Source organism: Panthera pardus, unplaced genomic scaffold (assembly GCF_024362965.1).
Source record: "Panthera pardus isolate Hobbes unplaced genomic scaffold, ASM2436296v1 HiC_scaffold_16, whole genome shotgun sequence".
Lineage (NCBI taxonomy): Eukaryota > Metazoa > Chordata > Mammalia > Carnivora > Felidae > Panthera > Panthera pardus.
The window spans coordinates 123,837,703-123,864,821 of record NW_026526721.1 but is presented as its reverse complement, the minus strand read 5'-3'; the positions used below and the strand labels follow the sequence as shown (position 1 = coordinate 123,864,821).

Below are 27,119 nucleotides of genomic sequence, written 5' to 3'. Positions count from 1 at the left end.
CTGGGATGGTCAGGACTTTACTCGGGCATCCAGAGTCCTGACCTCCTGCTTCACTGGAGGCCATACCATCCTGGGGGGCGCAGTGCTAAGCCTGGGAAGCCTTCCAAGGGCTCTGAATTCTGGGGTTTGCTCTTCTTCCAAATTCAAAAAGAGCAAAAACATGGCAGCTTGATGAGGAGGAGGAGGAGGGGGAGAATTATGAGGGCAGTAATGATCTTTACTGAGCAATTACTATGTGCAAGCTTCATGCCAAGCATGTTGCATACGCTCTGTTTTAATACAACAGTACTGTGCTAGCTACTGTTGTTATCTCCCTAAAAATAAAGCACAGCAAGATTCACACAGCTAGCAATGGCTTGAACTCCCCTTTGTCTCCTGGATTCTCTGTTAGTCTGATTGGGTGGGAAAATCCTCTCCCACCTCACAAGCTGATCCCTGGGCCTCTGGGAATGGACATTGAAATCCTGGGAAGAGGGGAGCGTGGCCTGGATTATCAGGTCAACAGACGTATTCGCCTGTCCCGCTTACAACTTGCCCAAGGCCCTTCAGAGGGCCAGCTGTTCTTCCCAGGCTTGCTCAAAAAGCCTTCTCTGGTTGCCACACAGGATTCTCAGAGGCTTCTGCTTACTTTACAGACTTGTTTCTTGCTCTCTTTCAAGGGACCTCATTGCCCTGGTTCTCCCAGAATCTAAGACACAGGAGACAGCTGACCTCAGGGGCCAGCAGCTGGGGTCCCCAGTGTCTAGGACTACTAGGCTTTGGAGCAAGCCTGCTCTGGGTTCTTTCCCACAGGTCCTATGGGACCCTGACCTCACCTGTCATTGTTACAGCCCAGTTCTGGGAACGTCTCCTCGCTGCCCGGTGCCCACCTCTCCCGGCTCTCCAGCCTTCTCTCCTGGTCCTTGACTTTGGTCCCCCCCTCACCCTGGCTTTCAGCTACAGGACTCACCATATCCCAGTTCTCAGGTTTCATGAATCAGGAAGAACCAAGCCTTGGGCAGAGCCTTGAGGTTTTGTATGTATGTATGTATGTATGTATGTATGTATGTATGTACATCTGTATGTACGTATGATTTTATTGTGGTGAAATATACATAAATCTTAACATTGTAACTGTTTAAGTGTATAGGTCTGTGGCCTTAAGTCCATGCATGTTATTGTGCAGCCGTCACCACCATCCCTCCGCAGACTTACTCATGTCCAACTGATACTCTGCACCCAGCAAACAATAACTCCTACTCCCCTTCCCCCGGCCCCTGGAAGCACCATTCTATGTCCTGTCTCTTTGAATTTGACTACTCTGAGTACCTCATATATGTATGTGGACTCATACAGCATTGGTTCCTTTGTGACTGGCTTATTTAACTTAGCGCAATGTCTTCAAGGTCCATCCACCCATGTGTAACATGTGTCAGGATTTCATCTCTTTTAAGACTGAATGATATCCCACCGTATGTATATACCACATTTTGTTTACCCATTTGTGCAGCAGCGGACCCTGGGACTCTTTCCATTTCATGGATCTTGTGAATAATGCTGCTGTGCACACGAGCATACAGATATCTGTTGCAGTCCGTGCTTCCAGTTGTTTTGTCTTGGAGTTCTTGTGAGCCTATTTTTTTCTGTTAGGCTAGGGCTGGCAGGCTCCTGAACTCTATGGTATCACCCCCCTCACTATATACCTAAGGAAACTGGTGCAGATGGAGAAGTGACTTGCCTAAGTCAAGCTAGAGGCAGAGCAGGCCCAGGGCGTCATACCTCTGCCGAGCACATCCCCCTTCCTGTCCTGTTTGCGCCTAAACCTTGGCCCTGCAGGGAAGGGTATTGACCGCATCCTCCGCAATCCTACCTACAACGGGGATGGGTGTCGCTGGGCTTCTCACCTGTATGGTTCCCAGTCCCACCCTCTTCCCAGCCTTGCATCTTTCTTCCACCAATGGAGAACAGCAGTGGCCCTAACTCTCCCAACACCTCTTCCCACTATGGGCTCCTGGGCCCAGCTCTGCAGCTGCCCTGGCCCCCTGTGTCCCCATTGACAGCTTGGTCTTTGCAGAGTGAAAGCTCCAGCCCTTCTCCTGCACCCTCAGAAGCTGGGATGTTTCCACCCTGGCTTCTGCCCAAACCTCAGACACAAGTGCTGTTGTCTTCTCGGAGCAGCCTGGACCTGGCTTTTCCCTGAAGCTTGAATCCACATTCTTTCTGGGGAGGAGGAGGGAAGGAGGACATTGGAAGGGCAGCGAGAGGAAAAGGAACATTTATTGAGTGTATTTTTCTGAGCTAGAGCTTCAGAGTAAGCACCGCCCCGTGGCCCCCCAACTAAAAGTGGGGTACAGCCAGAGCTGGCCTGTCGTTCCACCTTTCCACCCATCCTCCTCTTTTCCTGCTGGCAGTGATGTGGGAGGAATTTCCCTCTTTTTCTTTATGAGGGAACATGGCCTCAGATTATGAAATCCAGCCCTGCAGGCCTCTGCCTGACTCTTTATTCTGGTTCCGTCAGCCATCACTGTTTGAATGCTTCCAGTAACGTGGGGCTTACTGATCTCCAAGGTGCTCAGGGAAGTGCCTCCTGGTGCACTGAAGCCAAACCCTCTTTCACAGTGGCTCCTTTTGCTTCACTGCAGTAGGAGCAGTTACTCCTGACTAGACTTTTCTGGAAGGCCAGAGCCTGTGTTAAGGACTTTGCAGGGATTGTTTTATTTCATCCTTGCAACAGTTCTGCTAAATTGAGGTTAATGTCTCCACCAAGCCGGTGAGCACAGCTGCTCCTTAGCCAGTACCCACCGGTACTGCCATACTAGTTGATAAAGCAGTGAAATACTTCCATAACATTGGGAAATTGCTGCTGTTGCTGTCCTTTGTCCCTGGGGACCCAGACCTCCTGCTCCAGCGCCTGTCCAGCCGTCCTCCGATCAGTCAGGCCCTTGCAGGCGGAGGGAACCAAGATTCAGAGAGGGGAAATAACATGTCCAAGGTCACACAGCTCATTAGAGCCCCATTCCTCTGACCCCGAAGCAAAGGATCTTACTCTTGCTCTGTGTCAGCTTAGCGCACTAGCCAGCCTGGGAGCTGAGGTTCACCCCATCAGGCAGTGACCTCGAGTCAGCTCAACAAGGCTGTGTGATGACAGTGTGTATGCAGTGTATGCCCCTCCCCCTTCAAAGTCACAGCAGAGCCAGGATTCAGTCCTGGGGTTTGTACCCTAAACCTCAGGTGGGTTTCCTCTTACATTGTTGACAGATCCTATACCCCTGCAGTTAATTTAGGCTTTTGCCCTGATTTCAGAACTTCATGTTGATTGCTCTTAAAAGTCACGTGATGATTTTGGACTAGGGCACCACTGAAGGCGGTAGTGAGAAGGAGTTAGCTTAGCTTCCTGTTGTATTTTGGAGGAGGAAACAACAGCATTTGTAGATGGAGTATATGGCATGGGGTGGGGGTAGAGAGAGAAAGCCTTTGGCCTGCACGCTGGTAGAATGGTTAGGTTTATCAAGATTAGGAAGACTGGTGAAAAGCAAGTTTGGGGGGAAATCAAGAGTTTAATTTTGGACATGTTAAATCTGAGATGCCTTTCTCATATACAGATAGAAGTCATGCAGGCAGCCGGATGTCTGAATCTAGAGTAAGGGGAGATGTATAGGCTGGAGATGGAAATTTTGGAGTAGACATGTAAAGCCATGAGATGAGAGGTGGCCAATGAAGTGAATGTGGGGGACTGAGTGTGGGGACCCACCAGCATTTAGAGGGTAGAGAGATAAAGGGACAGAACAGGACCAGTCACTGCAGTAGGAGAAGAACCGGAGAGAGTGATGTCCCAAGGCTCTTCAGAAAGGAGGGAACCATCAACTACTGGCCTGAGTGCACCAGCCAGATTAATGTCAGATGTCAGCAGGTGGCCCAGTGGGTTGAGGACTGAGAAGTGCCAACTGGATTCAGTGACATGAAAGTCATTGGTGACTTGACTAGATCAATTTTGATAGAGTGGTCAGGAATGAAAGTCTGATCATAGTGGATTTAAGAGAGAGTGGAGGAGAGGATGAGCAGGCAATGAGAACAGACAAGTCAAGGGGTGTGGCTGTAAAGAGGAACAGAGAAATGGACAGCAGCCGGAAGGAGATGTGAGGTCAAGGGGCAGGGTTTTTACTTGTAATTTTTTTGACTTTAATTTTTTTTTTAAGGTGAGAGAAATTATAGTATGTTTACATTGTGGTGGAAATGAACCACTAGAGAAAGAAATGGATGATGCAGGAGACAACAATAGCAGCCAGTGCCCTTATATAGGTGGAAGAGGACAGGATCCAGTGTCCAGTTGGAGGGGATGGGCTTGGACAGGAGCAGGGCCAGGTCATGCCCGTAGTAAGAAGACAGTGGGAGTGTGTGTTTCAGAGAAAAAGAGAGGGGGTCCCTCATACATTTTTTAATTGAGATGTAACTCCATGGAAAACTCCCTCCTTTAAATAGTATAGATATACAGTTGTGCAGTCACAACTGCTGACTGATTCACAAATCAGCAATCACTTGGATCACCACTGATTGTTCAACATTTCCACCACCTCCCCCTAGAAAGCTCACTCCATTAAGCAGTCATTCCCCATTCTCCCCCACCACCTCCCCCAGTCCCTGAAACCACTGACGGACTTTCTGTCTTTACAGATCAGCCTATGCTGGACATTTCATATAAATGGCACCATACTCTAAGTAGCCTTTCACTTAGAAAGTGACTAGGCTCTTTCACTCAACGTGCTGTTTTTAAGGTGCGTCCTGTTGGAGCTTGTATCAGAATTTCGTTCCTTTTTATGTGCGAATAGTATTCTAGTGTATGGATATGCATCACATTTTCTTTATCCACTGATCCATTGCTGGCCATTCGGGTTGTCTCCACTCTGGGGCTTCAATGGATAGTGCTGCTTCAGACATTCGTGTGCAAGTTTTTGTGTAGATATGTTTTCACTTCTCTCGGGTGTGTCCCTGGCATGGACTGGCTGGGTCCTATGGTAACTCCATGTTTCACTTTTCAAGGAAATGCTAAACCATTTTCTGCAGTGGCTGCGTTTGCCTCCCCCGCAGTGTGCGAGGCTTCCTCGGTCTGTGAGGTGGGTTGATTTGGAAGCTTGTGGAATTTAGCTGTTGATCTCTGTTTCACACCTGTTTCACTCAGCTGGGGGTGGAGATTGGAGGAGAGGAGGCCGTGGGAAGCTGTGGCCCAGGAGTAGGAGAAGACTGGATGGGGACATGTTTAGATTTGTTGGGTGCTTTAAGGGCCCTGGAAGTCGGTGCTAGGACTTTAAAGGGAGCAAGGAGCACGGCTCTGAGTTCTCTCCTCCCAGCTATGCGTGGCCACCCAGGGGCAGGTGTGAGGTAGGTGGAAGGTTGGGGATAAGCAGGTGGGATGGATGTCTTCCATCTCGGCAGACCTCGGTGCTCTGTCCTCGCCCCCTCCGTGTAGACCTGTGCCTCTTCACAGGCCCTGCGGACACTGCTGGCTGCCCGGTCAAAGACAGGCTGGTGCCAGCAGCAGAGCAAGGCTTGGCTCCAGATAGTCTGGTGTTCAAATCGTGCCTGTCCTGCTCGCCAGCAGTGGGAACCTGGGCAGGTCACCGCCTTGCCCTGCTTCATTTCTTCACCTATAAAATGTTGCCCCCCCCCACTGGTTGTGAGTGGTTGTGAGGAAGAAATGGGGTTGTGGGCCAACGTTTTGCCTCCCTGTTCCTCTCCATTACCAGCACCCCCCTGCCCTGCTACCATCTGTCCCTGGGATGTTCCTGGTTACACAGCTGAGACCCACCCTCCTGCTGCCCTCTTCTTTCCCTGAGAGAGGTATTTGTTTGGGGTAGAGGTGTTCCCGGCTCTTCTAAGAATTCCACAAGACCGTAGACCATCTCCCTGAGAGAATGTGCACCCACACATGCAATATGTTCTCCAGGTCAGGGAATTTAGGGACCCCGTGAAAATGTATTCCAGGGCTTCTTCCCGTTCCCCCAGCTGCCATAGTGTGGCCTCATGAGCAGTTGTCCCCTAAGGCTGGTGGCCAGCACTTCTGTCCTGTCATCCTGAAGTCAGTGAGTTGAGGTTGGGGCCACTGCCAAAGGGAAGCTTCTGCATCGCCAGGGAGCCAGCCGTATGTGCTGCAGGATCTTGCCCCCTCCCCCTTAGAGAGTCCCAAGTGGCCTGGCTTTCCACACCCTGCCAGCACTTTAGAGAAGAAAGCAGCCCTTTTTCTGGGAACAGTGCATGGTGGATGGGTCCAGCCCTTCTGCCCGACACTCAGCCCACTCCATACATACCCTTACCCAGAAAGGGGAACACAAGTAACATAGTAAAGAGCCCTCATCCCTACTGATGCTCAACTAGGTGGCATGTATTTATTGGAGTCTTCTCCTGGGAAGGGCACAGGCTTCCCCACCTGACTCCTGTGTGAAATGGGTGTGATCACTCCTGCCTCCCACTACGGGTCTGTGGATTAGAAAAAGGTAGAAAACAGCAGGCATGGTCCTTGGAGGCGTATTATCTCTAGAAATCATCATCTCTGTTGTTTTATATTCCAGAACCCTTACTTCACCATGAAGGGTGCATTACACAAGTTAAAAAGTCACTTCTTAGTGATTTCCCTTAAAGCTGGCCCGGGCTGATCGAACACAGTAACTGCATTTACTATGGCATGCATGTGATCTGTCTAGTCATTCTGTAAGTATTTTTTTGGACCTGCATTGGGTGCTGAAGCTTTTGAGACACCCAGGGAAATGAAAGCCAGGCTCCCCTCCCACTCACCCTCTGGAGTTCCCCCCCCCCCCGCCCCCGCCATGGTGGGGAGCTGAGCCAGGCCTGGAGGCACTGACTAGCAGAGACCCACGGAACCCATAACCCAACAGGAAGGGTTCAAAGACACAGGTCAGAGGCTTGGGCTCTCAGGAGAGGAGGCAGACTGCAGCCACGTGGCGGGATGGCTGGGGTAGCTGGCGGAGAGGGTATTCTGGTTCATTTGTGCAAAGCCTTGTGCAAAGGCTTGTAATTGAGACACAACCTGGCGGGTTCTGGGTGGCCAGACCCGCACCCTCTGGTTGAAGATAAAAGACTGGATGAGTAGGGACAGCTGGGTCTTGGGGAAGTTGGAGTGGCCTCCTTCCCAGTATGCAGCCTTGAGCAGATCCCTTTAACATTGTGGGCCTCAGTGTCTGCATTTGTACTAGGCCATGAAGAGGACCCAGAGGGCGTGTGTGCATAAAACCCCAGCAAAGTGCCTTCTGCCAGTAGGAACATGGTGGGAAGGACTCTTGTCAGCCAAAGAGCTCAGACTGTACCCTGGGCTGCCGCCAAGGTCAGAGCCCTGAGCCCATGGCAGGGTGTGCCTCCCACTGAAAGCCCTGGAGGAGGAAGAAGAGGAAGAAGAGAAGAAGGAAGAGGAAGAGTGGGAGGGAGATGGGGAGGGAGAAGGAGGAAGGCTCAGCTGGGACCCAGGCTGGTGCCCTCACATGCTGACTGCCCACCTGCGGGGGTGGGGGGCCCCATACCATGCCCACATGTGGGACTTGGATTCTGAAATTCACAAGATCTAAGAGCAGCCCTGGGGTTTCCACTTAAACCCTCCTCAGCCACACTGCTGGCCCCATTATCCTCTGGATGGGAAGACTGGGGCAAAGCAGACAGAGGTACACAGTGCTGACCCTCTCTGTCTCCAGAATCTTTATCTCTTCTCCCTCCTTCTGCCCTGGGTGCCTGTGTCTCTGTCTCTGTCTCTCTCTCACACACACGCACGCACACACACGCACACACATGCACACACACACACATGCACACACACACACACACATTGGCAAAACACCTCTTTTCCCACAGTGACTAATACTTTCTCTCTCTGGAATCCTCCTACCTTCATGACATCAGGCATGGGAAATGCAGGCTGAATCATAATTTCTGAAATGCATAGCTGCCCATTATCTTCAGCCTCTTTTGGAGGCAGAGCTACTGACAAGGGGCCTGTGCCTCATCCAGGTGTATGTGTGTGGAGGGGAGGGATGAAGCCCAAACCAGACCAGGCCCAGCTCAGCCCCCATCTGCTCCTTCCTGGTTGCGTCTGCCCTTCTGGGGCCCTAAGGTTTAGAATTTCCAAGGCGCCCTCCACTCTCCTCTTTCCCCTTGGCCCCCATTCTCTATGTTCTGTGTCTTCAGTGTCTGCCCATTCATTTTTTTCTCTCCACTTCAAACACACCTGCCTTCGCTGACACCCTGGTTGCCTCTGCCCTGGTCCCTCCTTCACCTCTTCACAGCTTCCCTCTCCAGTCCCTTTGGCTGCCAGACTTACCCTCTCACTACATCTCTCCCCTCTCTGAACCTTCCGTAGCTCCCCAGCACCCACTGAGTTCAAACATTTTAGTGTAGGATCCAAGGGCCACAGCCTCTGGTCTCCCCGACCTCTCTCCCATCACAGACCTTTTATGCCTGCACACCAGCCTCCCCACGACTCTTTTCTTCCTAGCCTTCAGGCCGTTGCCCATGCTGATTCTCTGTCTGGAAGGCCTTCCCCAGGCCCTATCTTTTTTATGTCAAATGCTGTTCTTTTAAGGGCAGGATAAGTATCCCTTCTTGGCTAGAACCTTCCATTATCCCTCCAAGCTGAAGGGACCTCCCCCTGCCCCTTCCCTAGATCTCCAATAGTATGTATCACTTTATGTCCTGTATTATTTTTCTTCAGGTGTCAGCCCAGCTAGCCTGTAAGTACCTTGATAGTGAGATGCAGCTTTCTTTTTAACCACCTGAAGTACCAAGCAGAGCGGATGGCACTGTGTAGGTGCTCAAGAAGTAATTGGCAAATGGATGACTGACTGAATGCACCTCTTAGAGTCCCATGTGCAGGCTGCTCCTGTTCCCCAAAGGTGGGGCAGGCCTGGACGTTACCACACAACCATGTGCCATCCCTGTCCGGTTTGTGATTAGGACTATGCTAGGCTGTTTCCATGAGCTGGAAAGTTCTTTATTTTCTGGGCTCTGTAACAGTTTGTCCCTAATAAAAAGAGCTTTGTGCCATTCATGGGGGAGATTTGTCTCTTTAATTTCATGGATAATTATTGGCCTATTCAGATTTTATATATTTTCTTGAGCCAGTTTTGTTCATTTATATTTTCCTTAAATTGTCCATTTCATCAAGAATTGAAAATTTATTGCTATAAAACTGCATATAGTTTTCTTTCATAATCAAATATATATCTAGATCCATAGTCATAGGCCTTTCCTCAATCCAAAGGCTTATTAGTCTTTTTTCTTTTCTTTTTTCTTTTTTTTGTCTGATAAAGGCTTTTTTTCTTTAATTGGTCTTTTCAAAGAATCAGATTTTGATTTTTAGGTATCTACTACTTTTACTTCCTCTCATTTTCTTAATTTCTACTTTCATTGATGATTTCTTCTTTCTTTGGTTTTATTTTTCTTTTCCTAGCCCCTTCATTTAAATGCTTAGTTAATTTTCAGTCTCTTGTTTTTGGAAGTGCATTTAAAGCTGTAATTTTCCTCTGAGTACCACTTTGGCCTCAAACCAGGGGTTTTATTGTTGTTTATTGTCATTCAATTCTAAATCGTTTGTAACTTCTACTTTGCTTTTCTCTTTAACTAGAGCATTTTTGAGCAGTATCACTCTTTAAACTTTGAAGCGGATAGTTTCTTTTACATATGTGTTGCTGTTAATTTCTGATAGTTTTGCATATAGACAAAAAGATAGCTGCATATGACATCTGCTTTCAGAAATGTGTTGAAATTTTTATTGATGGCTTAATATATGGCCAATTTTTGTGACAATTTCCTGTGTTTGAAAATGCTTATTTACTGTTTGAGTGTAAAGTTTGTTCTCTCAGATGATGTTTTTAAATTTGGCATTATTGAGATCATTACTTTTGAGAGGCCAGGTGATCTGTCTCTAAGACAGGCCTGTTCAGTTCTTTTTTTTCCAAATTTTTATTTAAATTCTAGTTAGTTAACATATCGTGTCATATTGGCTTCAAGAGTAGAATTTAGTGATTCGTCACTTACATACAACACCCAGTGCTCATCCCAACAAGTGCCTACTTAGTGCCCATCACCCATCTAGCCCATCCCCCACCCCACTCCCCTCCAGCAACTCAATTTGTTCTCTGTATTTAAGAGTCTCTTATGGTTTGCCTCCCTCTGTTTTTCTTATTTTTCCTTCCCTTCCCCTATGTTCATCTGTTGAGTTTCTCAAATTCCACATATGAGTGAAATCATATGGTATTTGTCTTTCTCTGATTTATTTCACTTGGCGTAATACACTCTAGCTCCATCCACGTTGTTAGAAATGGCAAGATTTCATTCTTTTTAGGCTGAGTAATATTCCATCGTATATATATATATATATATACACACCACATCTTCTTTATCCATTCATCAATCGAAGGACATTTGGGCCCTTTCCGTAATTTGGCTATTATTGATAATGCTGCTATAAACATCAGGGTGCATGTACCCCTTTGAATCTGTATTTTTGTATCTTTTGGGTAAATACTTAGTGGTGCAATTGCTAGGTCTTAGGGTAGTTCTTTTTTTTTTTAAGTTTGTTTATTTATTTTGAGAGAGAGAGTGAGAGGGAGGGAGAATGCATGGGAGAGATGGAGAGAGAGAAGAGAGAGAGAATCCCAAGCAGGCTCTTCACTGTTAGCATGAAGCCCAGTGTGGGGCTCGATCTCAAAAACCATAAGATCATGACCTGGGCTGAAATCAAGAGTAGGACGCTTAACCCAATGAGACACACAGACGCCCCTTTAGTTCTATTTTTAACTTTTTGAGGAAGCTCCATACTGTTTTCCAGAGTGGCTGCACCAGTTCATTCCCACCAACAGTGCAAGAGGGTTCCCCTTTCTCTGCATCCTCGCCAACACCTGTTGTTTCTTGTGTTGTTAATTTTAGCCATTCTGACAGGTGTGAGGTGGTATTTCATGGTGGTTTTGATTTGTATTTCCCTGATGATGAGTGATGTGGAGCATCTTTTCATGTGCCCATTGAGGCCTGTTCAGTTCTCTCACAATGATCATGAGATTTGCCAATACCTACTGTATTTAAAAATCAGGTTTTTGTACATATGTATCTTAGGCAACATTCTTATGTGCTTATGATTCATGACTTTGGCACTCCTTGATGCTTGTACTTTTTCCCATTATAAATACCCTGATTTGTCCTGTCCAGTGCGTTGGCCTTGAATCCTGTTTTGTGGATGCATGGGGCTGGCATATCCTTTTTTATCCCTTCACTTTTCATCCTTCCTGTGTCATTTTGGTTTATATGTGTCTTTTGCAGTAGCAGACAAGTGGATTTTGTATTGGGTGTCTGCCTTAATAGGTGGGTTTAATCCATTTGCATTTACTATTGTTAGGCATAGTTAGAATTACGTCTGCCATCTTCTTTCATGTCTCCTTTTTTAGCTTTCATATTTTTGTGTAGTTTATTCTTGCCTTTTGTTGGATTGGTCCCATTTACTTTGTTCTGTTGGGTTTTTTTTCTTCTGATAGTTAGGAACTTTTGAGTTTTATGTCTAGTGGTTATTCTATGTACAGACATGTGTTGGTGTGTGTGTGTGATTATATTTTTCTGTTAACATCTGGATGTAATTATTATCTTTAGTCTATTCCCAAATGAGGCAAGAAATTTAGTAGTAGCTTACTTTTCCCCAGCCCCGCCCCTCACAGATGGATCATCGTAGATTTTAGTTCTAAACTGTCATTAATTTACTTCAAATCCTAAAATGATGTTTATTTAAACTTAACTCTTATGTTTTGCTGTATTCCTTGCTTATCATTATTTATAGTCTTTCATGGACCTATTTTTCACTTGCTGAAGTATTTCCTCCAAGAATTCTGTTAGAAAGCATGGATATAATATTACTTCTACGCCAATCAGTGTGTGAAACGACCATTTTTCCTTTCCAGAGGGTCCATTTCGATTTTCAGCTCCCTATTAAATTGGGGTTTCAAAATTCTGAACATATTTTTTCACTTATCCTAGATCTCTAGTTTTTTTGTTTTTTTTTTAAATTTTTTTTTAATGTTTATTCATTTTGAGGGAGAGAGAGACAAAGTGGGAGCAGGGGAGGAGCAGAGAGAGGGAGACAAAGAATCTGAAGAAGGCTCCAGGCTCCATGTTGTCAGCACAGAGCCCGATGCGGGGCTGGAACCCACAAACCACGAGATCATGACCTGAGCCAAAGTTGGACGCTTAACCAACTGAGCCACCCAGGCACCCCTAGATCTCTAGTTTTTGTTTTGGATAATACACACCTTCAAAATCTGTGAATACATTAATTACATACCAACTGAATGTTGGGCCTTCCCATCCCTTCAGCCAAACCTGTGACATTTTCATCTGTTTTGCTGTTGGGATTTATTTAGTGTCCTCGATCCCTACCCAAAATTACACCAACTCCCATCAATTACCTTCAGCTGGCTATATTGATCTTCACAGTATGTACTCATCCCCACCAGATGTTATATTACCCATTCAGTTGTTTGCCAATCTCCCCACTAGATTATGAGTCCCAGGAGAGCAAAGATTTTGCCTCATTGATGTTGCATCTACAGTGCCTACAACACTGCCTGTCACATCGTAGGCTTTCCAATATTTCTTCAGTGAATGAATGAACAAAATTGAGTAGACTTCACATTCATTTACTCATTCAGCTACTATTTGAGTTCTGTTTGTGCCAGGTTCCAAATAGACCAGGCCCCTGCCTCTGGGAGGTGACAGTCCAGGTGGGGCCTATGAAATGGGCAGCAAGAACAGTATGCCATGAAGGGGCTATACAAGAGTGGGGAGAGTCCCGGAGGCTCAGGCACGAGAATGCAGTGAGTCAGAGTCAGCTGGCCAAAGCAAGGGGAGCAAGAGAGGAGGGATTGTTGGGGGATGGCACCCCAGGTGAGGAAGACAAGCTCGAAACAGACACTCCTTCAGAGCTTCTTTGTGGCAGGCGTTGCTCCAAGGGTCTAAATATTTTAACTTAAACAACCCTTAGCATCCCCATTTGAGGAAACGAAGGCTCAGAGAAGTGAGCTTGCCCTGAATCACACTCTAGGAATGACGAATCAGACTCAGCCCAGAATCTGGCTCCAAAATCTATAACTACCTACTCCACTGCCTCCAGGGAGAGGGCAGGTGGGTCTGAGAGTAGAATGAGCTAGGAAATGGGAGAGGCCGGATGGTGAGCAGAGACTTGCGGGATGCTGAGGGGCTTCAGGAGGCATAAGGGGGTCAGGCCTGTGCATCTCAGAGGAGAACCCCCAGCTGTGGCTGTCACCCCTCTGAAACAGCCTGGGGGTGCACATTTAGCAAGGAAGCTGGAGGGGAATCGGCTTGAGAAGTCCATAGGGTGGAGGGAAGGAGAGGGGATGGATGGGTTGGGGAGAGACCCTCTGCCGAGATGGTGCCCTGCTCCGTCTCCCCAGCCATTCTTGTTTCCTTCCCCAGCTTCCCTTCCCATCACCCCTGTGACAGCCCCATCCTAGGGGCAAGTGATCCTGGCTCTCAGAGGCCTCTCCTTCCCCATGGCCTGCCTGCTGTCTGTCCACACCGGAACTGAGGACCCTTCCTGACCTGGGATGGCCTCTTCAGGCTTCCCCAGCGCATGTCCTGGGCTCTCCTCCCAAGGAGCTACAAGGTGGAAGCGTTGTGTCTATCTTACAAAAGAGGAAAGGGGGTTCAGAGAGTCAGGTAACTTCCCCAGGAATCAGTTTGTAAGGGCTGCAGCAGGATCCAAGCCCAGGTGTGGGGACCCCAGAGGGGTTGTGTAGCAGAGTTGATCATGGACTTTGTGAGGTTTTTCTGTAGACAGACTGTTAAGGCCCAGGGAGCACAGTAGGTTGGAATCAGCAGGTCCACAAATGAGTCTCTTAGAGCCTCATACTTTGAAGTGTCTGAGGCCCTGCTGGGTCCCTTACACCTCAGCCCAGGGAACTCATGCAGCCTCTCGTGGGGACAGCTTGTCTGGAGCCACCCTGGGGATGGCAGTGGCAGCATGGGGGTCTGCAGGCCAGGAGGGCTCCACAGTGGGGGGTGACAGCCTCTGAGTGGCCTCATCCCACTCCAGTTCTGGACACAGCCGGGCAGGAGGAATTCAGTGCCATGCGGGAGCAGTACATGCGCACAGGGGACGGCTTCCTCATCGTCTACTCGGTGACAGACAAGGCCAGCTTCGAGCACGTGGACCGCTTCCACCAGCTCATCCTGCGTGTCAAGGACAGGTAAGGGCAGCTGGGCCAGGACCTCCCAGCCTCTGGATCAGAGCAGGCTCTGTCTGTCTCAGTCTCTCTCACTGAGGCACAGAGGGGCAGAGGTGAATTCAGACATTGGTCCCTTGGGCTCCTACCCCAGTTCTTTCCATGGGGCCAAACTGCTTTCAAGCCTTAAGTCAGCCCCTTCCCATCTCTCCTAAACTGTCCCCACTGATGCCCCCAATTTAACCAAATTTTATCATGTTCAAAGAAAAAGTGAATTTTCTCTCCAGTATGCGTTGTAATTGGCTAAATCACATTTGACTGTGGGATTTACAAGCACCTAATTAAAGGCTGGTTTTTTCCTTAGCATTATATGGAGTAATTAAATAATTTGTAGTTTCTTTTCAGCCTAACTGGTGTTTTCAGTTAATTGGCTCTTAAAGAGGCAATGCAAAGAGAGTAAAAGGACAAATGAATAGGAAATGAGCAAGCTTTGAACAAATCTCAGTAAATTCAGAAAAGCCTAGTTCACACCAACTCCAAAGGCAAAGTATTAGTAACTTTTCCAGGGAAAGGGATACACACTCACACACACTCACATATACACATAAAGCTCTGAGACGTAAATGTGGGTTAAGCTCCTGACTGTAGGAATTTCAAAAGAGAAAACATAAATGACTCTGATATGAGAAAATATTCAGCCTTTTGGCTAACCCAAGAAATGCAAGAAAAATAATAAAGTAGTATTTTTTACCTGTGAAATTCTAAATTTTTAAAAATGAAAATGCCCAATGATGTTGAAAATGCTGTAAGACTGACATTTCTTTCACCTTCAGGCGGCAATATGGCCACATACGTCAATGAGGATCTTTATTATTTTTTTAAATGTTTATTTATTTTTGAGAGAGAGAGAGACAGAGAGTGGAGGGGTGGGGGCAGAGAGAGAAGGAGACACAGAATCTGAAGGAGGCTCCAGGCTCTGAGCAGTCAGCACAGAGCCCGACAACGGGGTTCGAACTCACAGACTGCGAGATCATGACCTGAGCCAAAGTCAGACGCTCAACCTATTGAGCCATCCAGGCGCCCCAAGTCAATGAAAATCTTTAAGGCAGACATGCCTTGTGATCCCACTCTTCCTCTCTTGGGAGCCATCTTGATTTTGCAGCTGCCATTTATTGAATGCCAGCTGTGTACCAGACGCTGGCCCTGATGCTCTTCCCGAGCCACTGCTGATGGCCACAGCTGCCCTGCATGGCTGGTGCATCAGCGTGGCCAGGAGATGGAAGGGAGCAGGTCTGGGTAGCCAGCCCTCCCCCGCACAGCAGTCTGTCAGGGCCCTCACTGATGGTGTTGAGCCAGCAGCTTCCCAGGAAAACCCTTTTCCTCTCCCTGCAGCAAGCCTCCAAACCAGCAGTCCTGAGCCCCCCCTTCCCCTGCCTAGAGACGTGGAGAGAAGGACTCTTGAGTCGGCCCCAGGGCAACCAGGGAGGCAATATGGGTTGCACTGTGCCTGAGGTGCAGCTGTGTTCCCGTCACCAGGTGTGGGAGCTGTGAAACTTCATGAGCTGCTGTTCCTTTATTTCCCAGAGAGTCATTTCCGATGATCCTCGTGGCCAACAAAGTCGATCTGATGCATTTGAGGAAAATCACCAGGGAACAAGGAAAAGAAATGGCGACCAAACACAATGTAGGTTGTGTGTGTGTGTGTGTGTGTGTGTGTGTGTGTGTGTGTGTGTGTGTGTGTGTATGCGTGTGTGTGTGTGTGTTGGATGGTCAGGGATGTATACAAGTCCATGCCCATCACCCCTGTGGTACCTTGGGGCTCCTGGGTAGTGGGTAGAGGGCATATGTGATAAGGGATATGTTGTGAAACAAAATAGCAGACCAGAGAGAAAGCACTCTCTTCAGTCATAAGGGGCTCTGATGTGGGGACCAAGGGCCTTCACAGCAGCCTGTGAGCTGTGGCGTTCAGGCCACCTCCTGGCCTTCAACACAGCAGATTCATCGTTGGGCTGTGCAGGGGTTGGCTTCTGTCCTGTTCTCTGAGCCAGCCGCCTGATTATGCTCAGAATCATCAGACGAGCTGCAGTTCACCGAGCCCCATTCTATGACAGGTATTATGCCGGGAGAGCATTTAGGCCTCATAGCCACATGTTGAGGTAGGTATCGTTATGCCCATCTTGCAGCTGGTCACGCTGAGGTTTGCCCAGGCCACTCCGTGAATATCAGCAGACATCTTTGTTTTCTTTTTCTCAGTTCATTGTGATGCCCCTTTGCCCTCTGGATGTGCTGGAGAGGGGTCACTGGGCTTCTTCCCACCCCTCCCCCCCACAGGCACAGCGCAGGCCCCTGGCCTCCTTGGTCAGTTACATAGAAGTCCACTCTGCCTGCTGGGAGGTCTGCTGCAAGGTTGCCCCATCCCCCTGCCTGGTGGGCCCAGCTGTGTGAGTAGAGGAAGGGGGCTCACTGCAAGTTACTTCTGCTTGTCTGTGCCTTCTGTGTTCATTCACATGTTCACTTAACTGTACTAGGCCCTGGGAAACAAAACCCCTTGCTTTATGGTTCTTATGTCTAGTGACAGGAGAAGATAATAAACAAAGCAAATTACAGTGTGTTGGAAGGTGACATGTACTATGGAAAAAAGTAAATCAGGGAAGGGGGTCAGGAATGTGAGGTGGAGGAGGATGCTTTTCCAAATAGGGTAATCAGAGAAAGCCTTGCTAGGGAGGGTGCATTTCAGCAAGGACTTACAGGAGGTGGGGGAGTAAGCCCCACAGACCTCTGGGGAAAGAACGTTCCAGCTGAGGGAATAATCGATGCAAAGACCCTGAGGTGGGAGTTTGAGGATCGGCAAGGCCAGCTGGAGCAGGAGTGGGAGGGGTGGGTAGCGGGAGGTCAGGTCAGAGAAGGGGTTTAAGGCTTTATGGGCTTTTACTCAGAGGGAGACGGGAAACCACTGGAGGGCTTTGAGTGATGAGTGATGAGTGATGAGGTCTGGCTTATGGCTGGACAGCTTCTCTCTGGTGGCCGTGTTGAGTAGGGTTGGTAGGGGCCAATCGTGGGAGCAGGGAAATGAGTTAGAGGCTGCCACAATAATCCAGGTGCAGGTTAACATGGCCCAGGGTGGGACTCGTGAAAGTGGCAAGGAGGTGGTTGGATTCTGGACATGTCTCTAAGAGAGCCAACAGGGTTTGTGCACAGATTGGATATGGGGTGAGAGAGAAGGGAATGGCAGGTGACCCTGTGGTTTGGGCATGAGCAACTTTCAAAAGACAGGAGTGAGAGTAGCTGGACAGAGGAGACAGTAGGATTAAGTGTGTGCAAGACAGGAGCTTGCTTGCATATCTGTGTCATTTACAGAGCTGAGCAGATGATCAGTTGGAAATGCCAAGACAGCAGTCAGATATAGCATCTGGGGTAAATATTGGCAATTGACAGCATGTAGATGGCATTTGAAGGCATGAACACCAAGGGAGTGGGTGTAGGTAGGGCAAGGGCCCCAAACTGAGGGACCGAGGCCGGGACACTTGAACTAGTGATGTGGGGAAGTGAGGAGGAAGCCATAAAAGGGCCTGAGTGGTCAGTGACACATGAGGGCCGAAGCAGAGCATCATGAGAGCCAAGTGAAGAAGGTGCCTCAAGGAGGAGGGAGTGATCGACCAGGACAGGGCTGCCCTGAAGTCTCCAGAGGAGAGCTGGTTCAGCAGCAGGACATTCTGAACAGAGACAGGCCTGAGGAGCCGGCTCCGTTTCACAGCCTTGGGCTCCATACACTGGCCTGAGGAGGCTTTCTTAGGGCTTTCACCTTGTGTGTGTCCCTCCCAAGCAGCTGGGTGGGTGGGTGCAGAGGGGAGGGTGCTGTGCAGGCAGGAGGAGCTCCATTCTGCAGATAAGCAACGCACCTCCAGAACCGGGTCTCCCCTCTCTCAGCCATCTTTCTCCTGCAGCCAAGTGACTTATTTGACCAAATGACTCTGCGAGCTACTCTGGATAACATCCTATTTTAGAGCTCATAAGGCAAGTTCCTCTTTAGCTGGCAAGGCTGGTGCCCCACCCTGTGCAGGAAGACGGCATTTCTTAGCCCTGTGGCTGAGTCAGAGCATACTACCGTTTATTGCAGGGTTTCCCTTAGTTTGAGTCTCCTTGCTCCTGAAATCCTAGAATTCTAAGAACCCAGAAAATGCACATCAGCCTTTTTTTACTGGTAGAGGCAAGACGCCCAGAAAGAAGGAGGGGGGTGCCTGAGGACCTAGGGGATGCTACAAGTGATGTACTTCTGAGTGGTGCAGGGGAACAGCAGGCAGCAGTGATCTGGGGCCCCGGGATCCATGGACTTGCTGAGCTGGCAGGGTCACAGGATGTGAAGGGGTCCCAGTTAGGTCCCGGGCCCCACTACTGGCACCTTCCCGCTTCCCCTCTCAGTGTGCACATAGAAGTGCCTTGTCCTGGCCTCACAGGGTGCCACGGGTCTCTGGCTTCTAGGCACTAGCAGGGGTGCCTGCCATGCTTGGAAGAGGCTCTGCCAATGACCTCAGCACCCCTACCTGTCTGTGGGAGGCCAGGCAGCAAGTGGAACATGCATCTGTTTCAAACCTTGATTCTCTGCTGGCCTCTGTGTGGCTTTGGGCAAGTGTGTCAGACTCTGAGCTCAGTCTCCCACTGCACAATGGAGATACTTGCTCACCGCAGACGGTTAAGGGGGGGTTCAGTGAGGTCAGGGATGTTGAGACCTGGGGGGCGAAACAGCCCACAGTCGTCTCAATCAAACAACCTACAGTGGAGGACAGTTTTCTTTCAGTGTTTTCAGAGGTTCAGAGATTTGTTGGATGACTACTTCTAAAGTCTGAGCAAGCCGTGCTTCCTGTGCCCTGACCTTGGGGTCTGGGTCAACTACGAGACCTCTGTCTGAAGCCACAGCAATGTGTGAAGATAGTTTAGGGTATGTTCTGGGCAGTCGTTTATAACACACTCTTCCAAAGTAACAGCTTATTCTGTCACCCCCTTACCCAGGCACTTGAACTGTTGATCGTTTTTATTTTCTTCACTGGGCTTTTCTTTTTTGAAAGTGTTACAGTGAAATGCCTTAGTTTTGTAACCAGGAAAAAGTGATGAAATTTACCACAGTTCTTCAGTCTGGTCACAAGCTGCTTACCGCTCTGGCCTGGGAAAGCCTGTATATTTTGTACAAACCCCACACCCTCTCCACTGATGGAGGAGTGGGCATGAATGCTTCCTGCCTTTGTGGGGTCCCTGCTACAGGAGAAGAGGTGTGCTCAGGACTGTGTCCTGACCTCATGGAACCTTCGTTCCCCTCCATGTACTGGCCCGAGGCTCAGTGTAGACATGGCCCTCAACACCTGTCCTGTGGGGCCACCTCAGCCACATCTCTCCATGTGCTGACTGCCTTTCAGGCGGATGATGATCCCTCAGTATTAAACGTGCAGGCACAAGCCTTCTGTAAACATGGCTGAACTCCCAGACTCATAGATGCAGACTGTGCTGTGCTGAGCTCCCAGACTCATAGATGCTGGGGGCGGGGAGGCACAGACCGGCTAGGGGTCACCAGGGTGCAGAGTCCTGCCCATGGCCCAGCTTCGCCTCAGCCTTTCCCGCCACAGTCCCCTCTAGAGAGGGCCCAGGAAGAAGCAGAGGTCCCTTCACGGTGGAGAAATGGGCCTCAGAAAGAAAAAAAGAATGGCCTCAGATCCTATTTTAGTTTGATAAATGAAACAGTCTTTAGTCTTCAAGTATATAAAAAGATCACTTCTTTTCTATTTTTGGGGGGCTATTAAAGATCTCTATGACTAGAGAACAAGAGGGAAATGGAAAAGCTGTTGGTAAAATTTTCCAGCCGTAAGGAACAAGAAGCTACCAAAGGACTTGAGGTTGTTGGAGCTGGGGTTCTGTGGTGGGGGGAGGGTGTATAAAGTCAGGCAGTTCCTCAGGACCTCTGAGATTTTGCGGTTTTAGGGAACAGGGCTTGGTGGACCCCCGAGCCACTTTTACCAAGTCGAGCTTTGCCTTCCAGATTCCGTACATAGAAACCAGTGCCAAGGACCCACCTCTCAACGTCGACAAAGCCTTCCATGACCTGGTGAGGGTAATTAGGTGAGCATGGCACGCCTCCCTAGAAGTGGGGCCTCTGCGGCAGGATGGGCACCCGCAGGGCTGGAGGAACGCAGCGCTTGTTCCAAGGCCCAGGATGCACAGTTCTGGGCCTGCTTTGGATTTCTTGTACCTCCATTCATTTCTTTTCCCTGCCCTTCCCACCTGCCTTCCCACACCTGCCCTCACTCCTACTACCTGTGGGGGAATCCAGAACCCTTCCTGCCGGTGGTGCTCACTCAGCCTCCTCTCTGGCCTCCCCTAGGCTCTGCAGCTCAGGCTCCCTGAGGGCAACTCCCTCCCCCTGTCTGAGGTTCTCCCCACACCACTGCACCTGTCAGCACCACAGACAGGTCTGTCTCTTCTTTCCCACCCTGACGCCAGAGCACCCTGGGACATGTCACCTGAACAACCACCATTCTAATTCCTAGGCTCAAATTTCTAAAGCGAGGCACATGAGCCTCCTTTCCAGACTGTACACACTGCCAGTCTGCAAATATTATTGGAAATCCTGGTCCGTGGTCTCGCTTGCATTCCTTTGCATGGTCAGGGTCCAAGCCCTAACCACCTTGTGCTTAGAGGATTGAACCAGCCTCCTGGCTGCTCCCCTGTCGCCCATCTGCCCACTTCTGAAATCTGCAACATGCAGAACAGCCTATCCAGTGGCCCTCAAATATCTAGCACGTAGTGTGAGGCCATGTGCTGGTGAGCTCGAGCTACGAAATCACACGTGGGGCTCTGACAGAGTACTCCCCACCTGCTACCTCTCAGCACCCCCAGGATACACATCCACGTGCATGCACTCACACACGCACGCCTTTTGTCCTCATTCCCCAGCATGGACCGCGATAGTACAGCCCTTACTTTCTTCACGCTTGAAAAAATTTTCCCATGGGCCTCCAGTTAGGATATGCTGCCACACCATGGGCGGGTGATGTCTTGGTTAGGGACCTGTCGTTCCAAGGGCAGGTTGCAGACATAGGAATGGTTACCAGAAAACATGTAAAGAGGTTTTGTCCTCAGCTGACCCATCATTTTTTTTAAAAATATGAAACACAAAAATAGAGGCCAATACTGTATAACATATAATGTAGTTTATGAGTTAAATAATTGTAGCCACAGCATGATGTCAGGAATTCTCAGCAGTAGGAGGACAGGCTTTGCACTGCCCTCTCTGCCTTCCACTCTCTTTGTCCCAGAGACACTCTCCAGGACAAGCCCTCCAGCAGCATCCAGAACAGGCCCGCCTGGTGCACAGGAGGGTGGGGCAGGGAGAAGCTAAGCCCATTCTGACTTTGTTTTTCTGCCTTTCATTATCTCAAAAGGCAACAGATTCCGGAAAAGAGCCAAAAGAAGAAGAAGAAAACCAAATGGCGGGGAGACCGGGCCACCGGCACCCACAAACTGCAGTGCGTGATATTGTGACGGGCCTGAGACCCTGGCCACAGTGACCGTGAACTGGCCGGCCCTCGGGACCCTCCACTGCCTAACCGCACTGAAAACCATTTCTAACCATGACCCTTGGCCCGAGGACCTGGCACGGGAAGGGAGAAAGGGAGGGTGGGCAGGAAGGAGATATGCTCCGGCTTTGCCAAAAGGGCACAGGCTTTCCCATGTCTCGTAAGAGACCGGGAAGCATCGCTAAACAGAAGCAGCACCCAAGCCCCTCACGTTGATTCAACCCGGTTCCTCCCCGTCTCTCTCAGTGGCTACGTTGTTTCTTTGAAGTACACAATATTGATTTGACATTGAAGGGTGTACCTCAGACAAAGTACCAAATAAGCCATGATCAATTCCCCACCGGCTCCAGCCTCCAACCCAAAGTGTCTGAGCTTGGGTGTCTTTTTTAGATTTTTAAATTATTTTAGTGATTATTATTTTATTAAAGGGGTCTGTGCCCACTGACTGGTGGAGCTTTAAGTCTTCAGCAGGCCTCTCTGAGAACATGTCTGGAATATTGTTGTTGTTGTTGTTTTTAACTGAGTTTTCCCAGCAGTGCCAAAACTCAGCTCAACATGGAAGTGGAGGGACCGAGAGCCTGGAAGTTAATGAGGACTGTGGCTGGAGGCCTCAGGATGAACACCCCACTCGTGGCCTCCAAGCTGGAGAGAAGAGAGATGCATTCACCCAGAAGGTTCTGCTGTGTTTGAGGGTGTAGGTATTAGGAAATGGAATTTTATTTTGCTGAGTGGAGAGGCTGGCACAGGCGTGTCAGTTTTAAGAAGGTTTTTTCTTATCCTTTTTAAATGTATAAATTAAGCTGATTGGCTTTGCAGAGGGGTTCGTTTACTTTTCAGATAGTGCAGATTCCATTCTGTGCTCTGAGGGCTCTCCCGAATCTGTCTCTTCCCGCTTTCTCATGGCCTGTGCTGCCTGGTGCCTCTCGGACACAGACACACTGACATGGGCATGTACGTTTCAACATGTCACAGTAAGCTAATGTGGGCGCCATCCAGAAAACTCGAGTTCGTGCTGAATCTTAACCAAAAACGATCCAATACTGTTATTACTAAAACAGCAGCAAGACCTGAAGCCATTTTCCCTTTGAGTCCACTGACTGACTACTACTTCTTAAAGCCCAGTAAATGAGCAAACCCCTCGAAGCATTTGCAAACTTAAGATTCGCTTGCCTTCCTGGCACACACTTTTCTTAACCTCTCGGATCTTAACTATAACGTATAATTAAAGGAGAAAGGAGGATTGGGGTGATGCCATGGCTCCCATATACCTATGTCTGCAACGGGACCCTCCCCCAGCATCCTGACAATGCCACTTCCCTCTCGGGTGCTTCTGAGTGATTCAAAGGCTGGGTTTTCCCAGCCAGGGTGCTTGTAGAGACAGCAAGAACAGCAGCGCACCACGGAGAGGAGGTCGAAAGACCAGGGAGCACAGCTAACGACCTTCTTTCCCCTGTGATACAAGTCAGATCACTAGGCAAACTAGAACAGCCCCAGCAGGTGGCCTGGCCACTCTGTGGAGAAAGAAACCCTGGGAAAGTGAGCACCCAACTGGACATGAGACACCTGGATTCTTCTCTGGTTTTGAAAGTGTGCTGAGTTCCTAACTCAGCAAGATCACCAGCCCCAGGGCCCCAGCTGAGGAGTGATTCTGTGTAGAATGAAATAATTGGGACTTTTGTTAATTAGAAAATCAAACTCCTTTATTTGTTGAAAGGGGCCTTTTTGGTCTGACCCTAAACGGAAAGATAACAAAGAGCGTTCCAGATTGAGCACTTCAGAGTGTCCCAAGATCCTGTAGTGTTAATGGACATTTTAAACACTAACAGAACAAGGCTCTTTCCAGCCCTTATGCTCCTCTGAGCCGAGTCCACAGCAGCCCCGTGTGCGGACGAGACGAGGAGGCGGCAGCAAGATGGGGGGAAGAAGTAAGGACGGAGATGCTCCGTGGCGAAGGGGTGGCGGGCAGCGGCCGCTGCTGGAAAACTAGCGGGCACGGACCACCTCTAGCACACCCCTGCCCCCTGCCCTCTGCGGATCCTGTGACTCCACGGCTGCACTGAGTGGGGGGTCCCATTGGAAGCTGATCGGCTGACATAGAATGAATTCCTTAGCCACGAAGGTCACCAGACAAAGGGGTTCCATCTGCTTCTGATCCCAGCAGTGCTCCTGCCTACCTGGCCCCATCTTCCAGAACATCCTTCCTGCAGTCAGCCCACAACTCAGCTCCGTTCTTCAAGGGGGAAACTGGTTAAGGAAAGGCCGCCTGCTGCTGAGTCTGGGGTCAGCCTTCATTGTCCATGACCTCGTGTGGCCCACAGATAAATAACACTTTTAAAAGACAGGTCTGTGTTTTAGAGAACTGTGGGCCCTTATGGCAGTGAGGGCTTCCAGATAGGCCAGAATGGAGTGTACCCTGGGGCATCCCCAGCACAGTACCTCTCCATGGCCACATGGCAGAGTCTGTCGGAACATCAGGTGGCCATGCTACTCCGTGACTGAGGAGCCCAATGGGGCTCATCTTTGGTGACATTTTGGTGTTTCCACTGGTTTTCCAGACCACCTGAATAGTGCTACCTTCACATCTGGAATACACCCTTCCTGAACCTCCCCACCCCATGCCTTTGCCCCTGTGTGCTCTCAGATTTCCCCCTAAAGTTTTGACAACCCCAATTAGAGGGCTACTTTTCTCTCCAGCAGGTAATCTTAGCCATCTTCCCGACCCCTATAGCCTGGGGCTCTGGCTACTGGCTTCTCCTGTATTTTGCCACACGGGGGTCACTTGGATGGCTTTTCTTAGGACTTGGACCCCACCTCGTGTTGCTTGCTGTGGAGAGTGCCAGGGAGCCGAGGGTGGCCTGTCTCACTTTGCCAAGAGATGTGACCCACGAACACATGGCAGCTCTGACCCAAAGGCCCCTCAGACATGTGACAGTCAACCTGGAGCCACAGACAGAGTCCTTCCATTAGCAGCCCATTGGGTTAGAAATTCCATGTTGGGTTTACTTAGAACAAAAGATACTTGAATTGTTGAGCGCCCATGAGCGCACAGCTTCTGCTACCCAGTATTACCGGATGGCCATTGTTGTGACAGGAGAGTGATGCCTGAGGGTCTCGACGATGCTTGAGCCTTTTATGTAACTTTTTATCAAGTCTTTGTGTAGCTCAACCCATTAATAAAGAAAAGAAGAGCAGTTGTCTTATTTCCTCTTATTCAGATATTCCTGAAGTTTTGCTGAGGACATTATAAGTTGCCCGTGTCTGGCCCAGAGCACATTCTTACAGAGCAAACCTAAACTAAGGAGGAGATCACTGGTGGTCGTGAGGAAGTGTCTCCTTCCTACCTGGAGCCAGAGGATGAGGGCAAGTGAGTGGGGTGATTAGAGACCTAGCCTCTTGATGTCTGGCAGCCTTGGATTCGAGTTCCGCCACTGACCTTTTGTGCCTTTGAGCAAGTTCAATTGCAGTGGAACTTCAGTCTCCAGCTGCCCTGCCTGAGAACGGGATGATAGTGTGTACCTCCTGAGTAGACCCAGGACTGAAGCAAAGCTGTGGGACGGAGCTCTGAAATGGCACTCTTTGTAAAGGACACTGATTGGGGTGTCTGACATGGCTTTTTGTGAAAACTGACCCCTGCCCCCATCCACAAGATCACAGTCTTTTGTGCAATGTGATTTCATTTCCCGGTTGATTGAACCTGTTGGTACTGAGCCTCTCTGGGTCCTTTATCAGGGGCTAGAGGCCAAGAGACCAAATCCCTCTTTTGGAATCCCTGTGGGGGACAATGGCTGCAGCATGTAAACCCAGGGGCTCCTCACACCCTCTGGGCTGGAAGCAGACTAGAGTAGGAGCGGTGGTGTGGCAGCCAACCGGGCCCAGCTGCCTGCCCATCCATTCATTCTGCACGTATTTATTGGGCATTGGGCGGGGTCCTAGGTACGTGGTGGTGAGTAGGGCAGAGGGTCTTCTGGTAACCAGATCTCCTTTACTCCTGTATTGGTTTTCTGTGCCTGTTGTAACAAATAACCACAAACTTAGTGGTTTCAAAGAGAAATTTATTCTCTCACAGTTCTAGAAGCCAGAAGTCCACACTCAGTATCTGTGGGCTGAAGTCCATGTGTGGGCAGGGCTGCACTCCCTCTGGGGGCTCTGGGGGAGAGCTTCTGAATCCTGCTTCTGGAGCTGCTGGCATCTCATGGCTTGTACCCATTTAATTCCAGTCTTCAAGGCCAGCATCTTTGAATCTCTCCTCTATCCTCACATAGCCTTCTCCCTGTGTCAAGTCTCCCTCCCTCTGAGCTGATGCTCACTTTTTCACCGAGAAAGTTGAAGCCAGCTGAGCAGAATTTCCACAGCCCCCTTCCACCATCTCCACCCACCCCCAAGCATCTGCACCCACACACTCTGCCTTCTTGGCTGCAGTAGGTGAACCATCTGTGCTCCTGACTGAAGCCAGTCTCTTCTCTAGAACACATCCAGGACCTTCCTCTGGCTCTTCACCTCCCTCTCTTCTGCATCATCAGTTCTTCTCTCAGATCTTCCCCATCTTGAAAAAAAAAAAAAAAAAAAAAAAAGAACAAAACTTTCCTTTGATACACAGCCTCTGTCAGATACCGCTGGCTTCTCTGCTGTCTTTTGCAGGAAGCCATCTTAAAAGGGTAATTTACACTCAGTCCATGAAATGCTCTCATTCTTTTCTCTTTTTTTTTTTTTTAATTTTTTTTAAACGTTTATTTATTTTCGAGACAGAGAGAGACAGAGCATGAATGGGGGAGGGTCAGAGAGAGGGAGACACAGAATCTGAAACAGGCTCCAGGCTCTGAGCTGTCAGCACAGAGCCCGACGCGGGGCTTGAACTCACGGACCGTGAGATCATGACCTGAGCTGAAGTTGGCCACTTAACCGACTGAGCCACCCAGGTGCCCCTCTTTTCTCTTTAAACTGCTCTAAACAGACTTCCACCCATCATTCTGCCACCACCACCCTTCTTCTCAAGGTCAGCCATGGCTTCCATCTTGTGAAATTCGGTGACTGGTTCTCAATCTGCTCACATTTGATCTCATAGCATTGGCACAGTTGATCCCTGCCTCTTCCTTATTCAACTTCCTTCCATTGGCTTCTAGGATGTTGCCATCTCTTCATTTTTCTCTTTCCTCATGGTCACTCCCTGATCTCTTTTGCTAGTTCTTCCTCTTCCATTGGAGCACCCCAGAGCTTGGTCCTTGATCCTAACATCTCTCTTGGTGATTTCGTCCAGTCTTGACACTTAAATGCCTTCTATGTGCCAGTGACTCCCAAAGGTCTATCTCTTCCCAGACCCCACTCACACCCAACTGCTTACTTGACATCTCTGCTTAGATGT

At 49.3% G+C, this 27,119-nt stretch overlaps 1 protein-coding gene across 6 annotated transcripts in view; it reads left to right on the top strand.

The window, feature by feature from the left end:
* MRAS (muscle RAS oncogene homolog) overlaps window positions 1-24,951 on the top strand; it is a 55,651-nt gene extending 30,700 nt beyond the window's left edge. For 4 of the 6 annotated variants that reach the window (XM_053903781.1, XM_019437620.2, XM_019437628.2 and 1 more), the window contains exons 3-6: window positions 14,069-14,222; window positions 15,783-15,882; window positions 20,224-20,303; window positions 21,626-24,951. In XM_053903781.1, coding sequence (XP_053759756.1) covers window positions 14,069-14,222; window positions 15,783-15,882; window positions 20,224-20,303; window positions 21,626-21,725 — 434 coding nt within the window. In that variant the 3' untranslated portion in view covers window positions 21,726-24,951. Of the gene's footprint in view, window positions 1-6,542; window positions 6,682-13,449; window positions 13,640-14,068; window positions 14,223-15,782; window positions 15,883-20,223; window positions 20,304-21,625 lie in introns of all 6 variants that reach the window. The other 2 variants (XM_019437645.2, XM_019437655.2) reach the window with 2 other exon arrangements.
* Window positions 24,952-27,119: the final 2,168 nt, after the last annotated feature.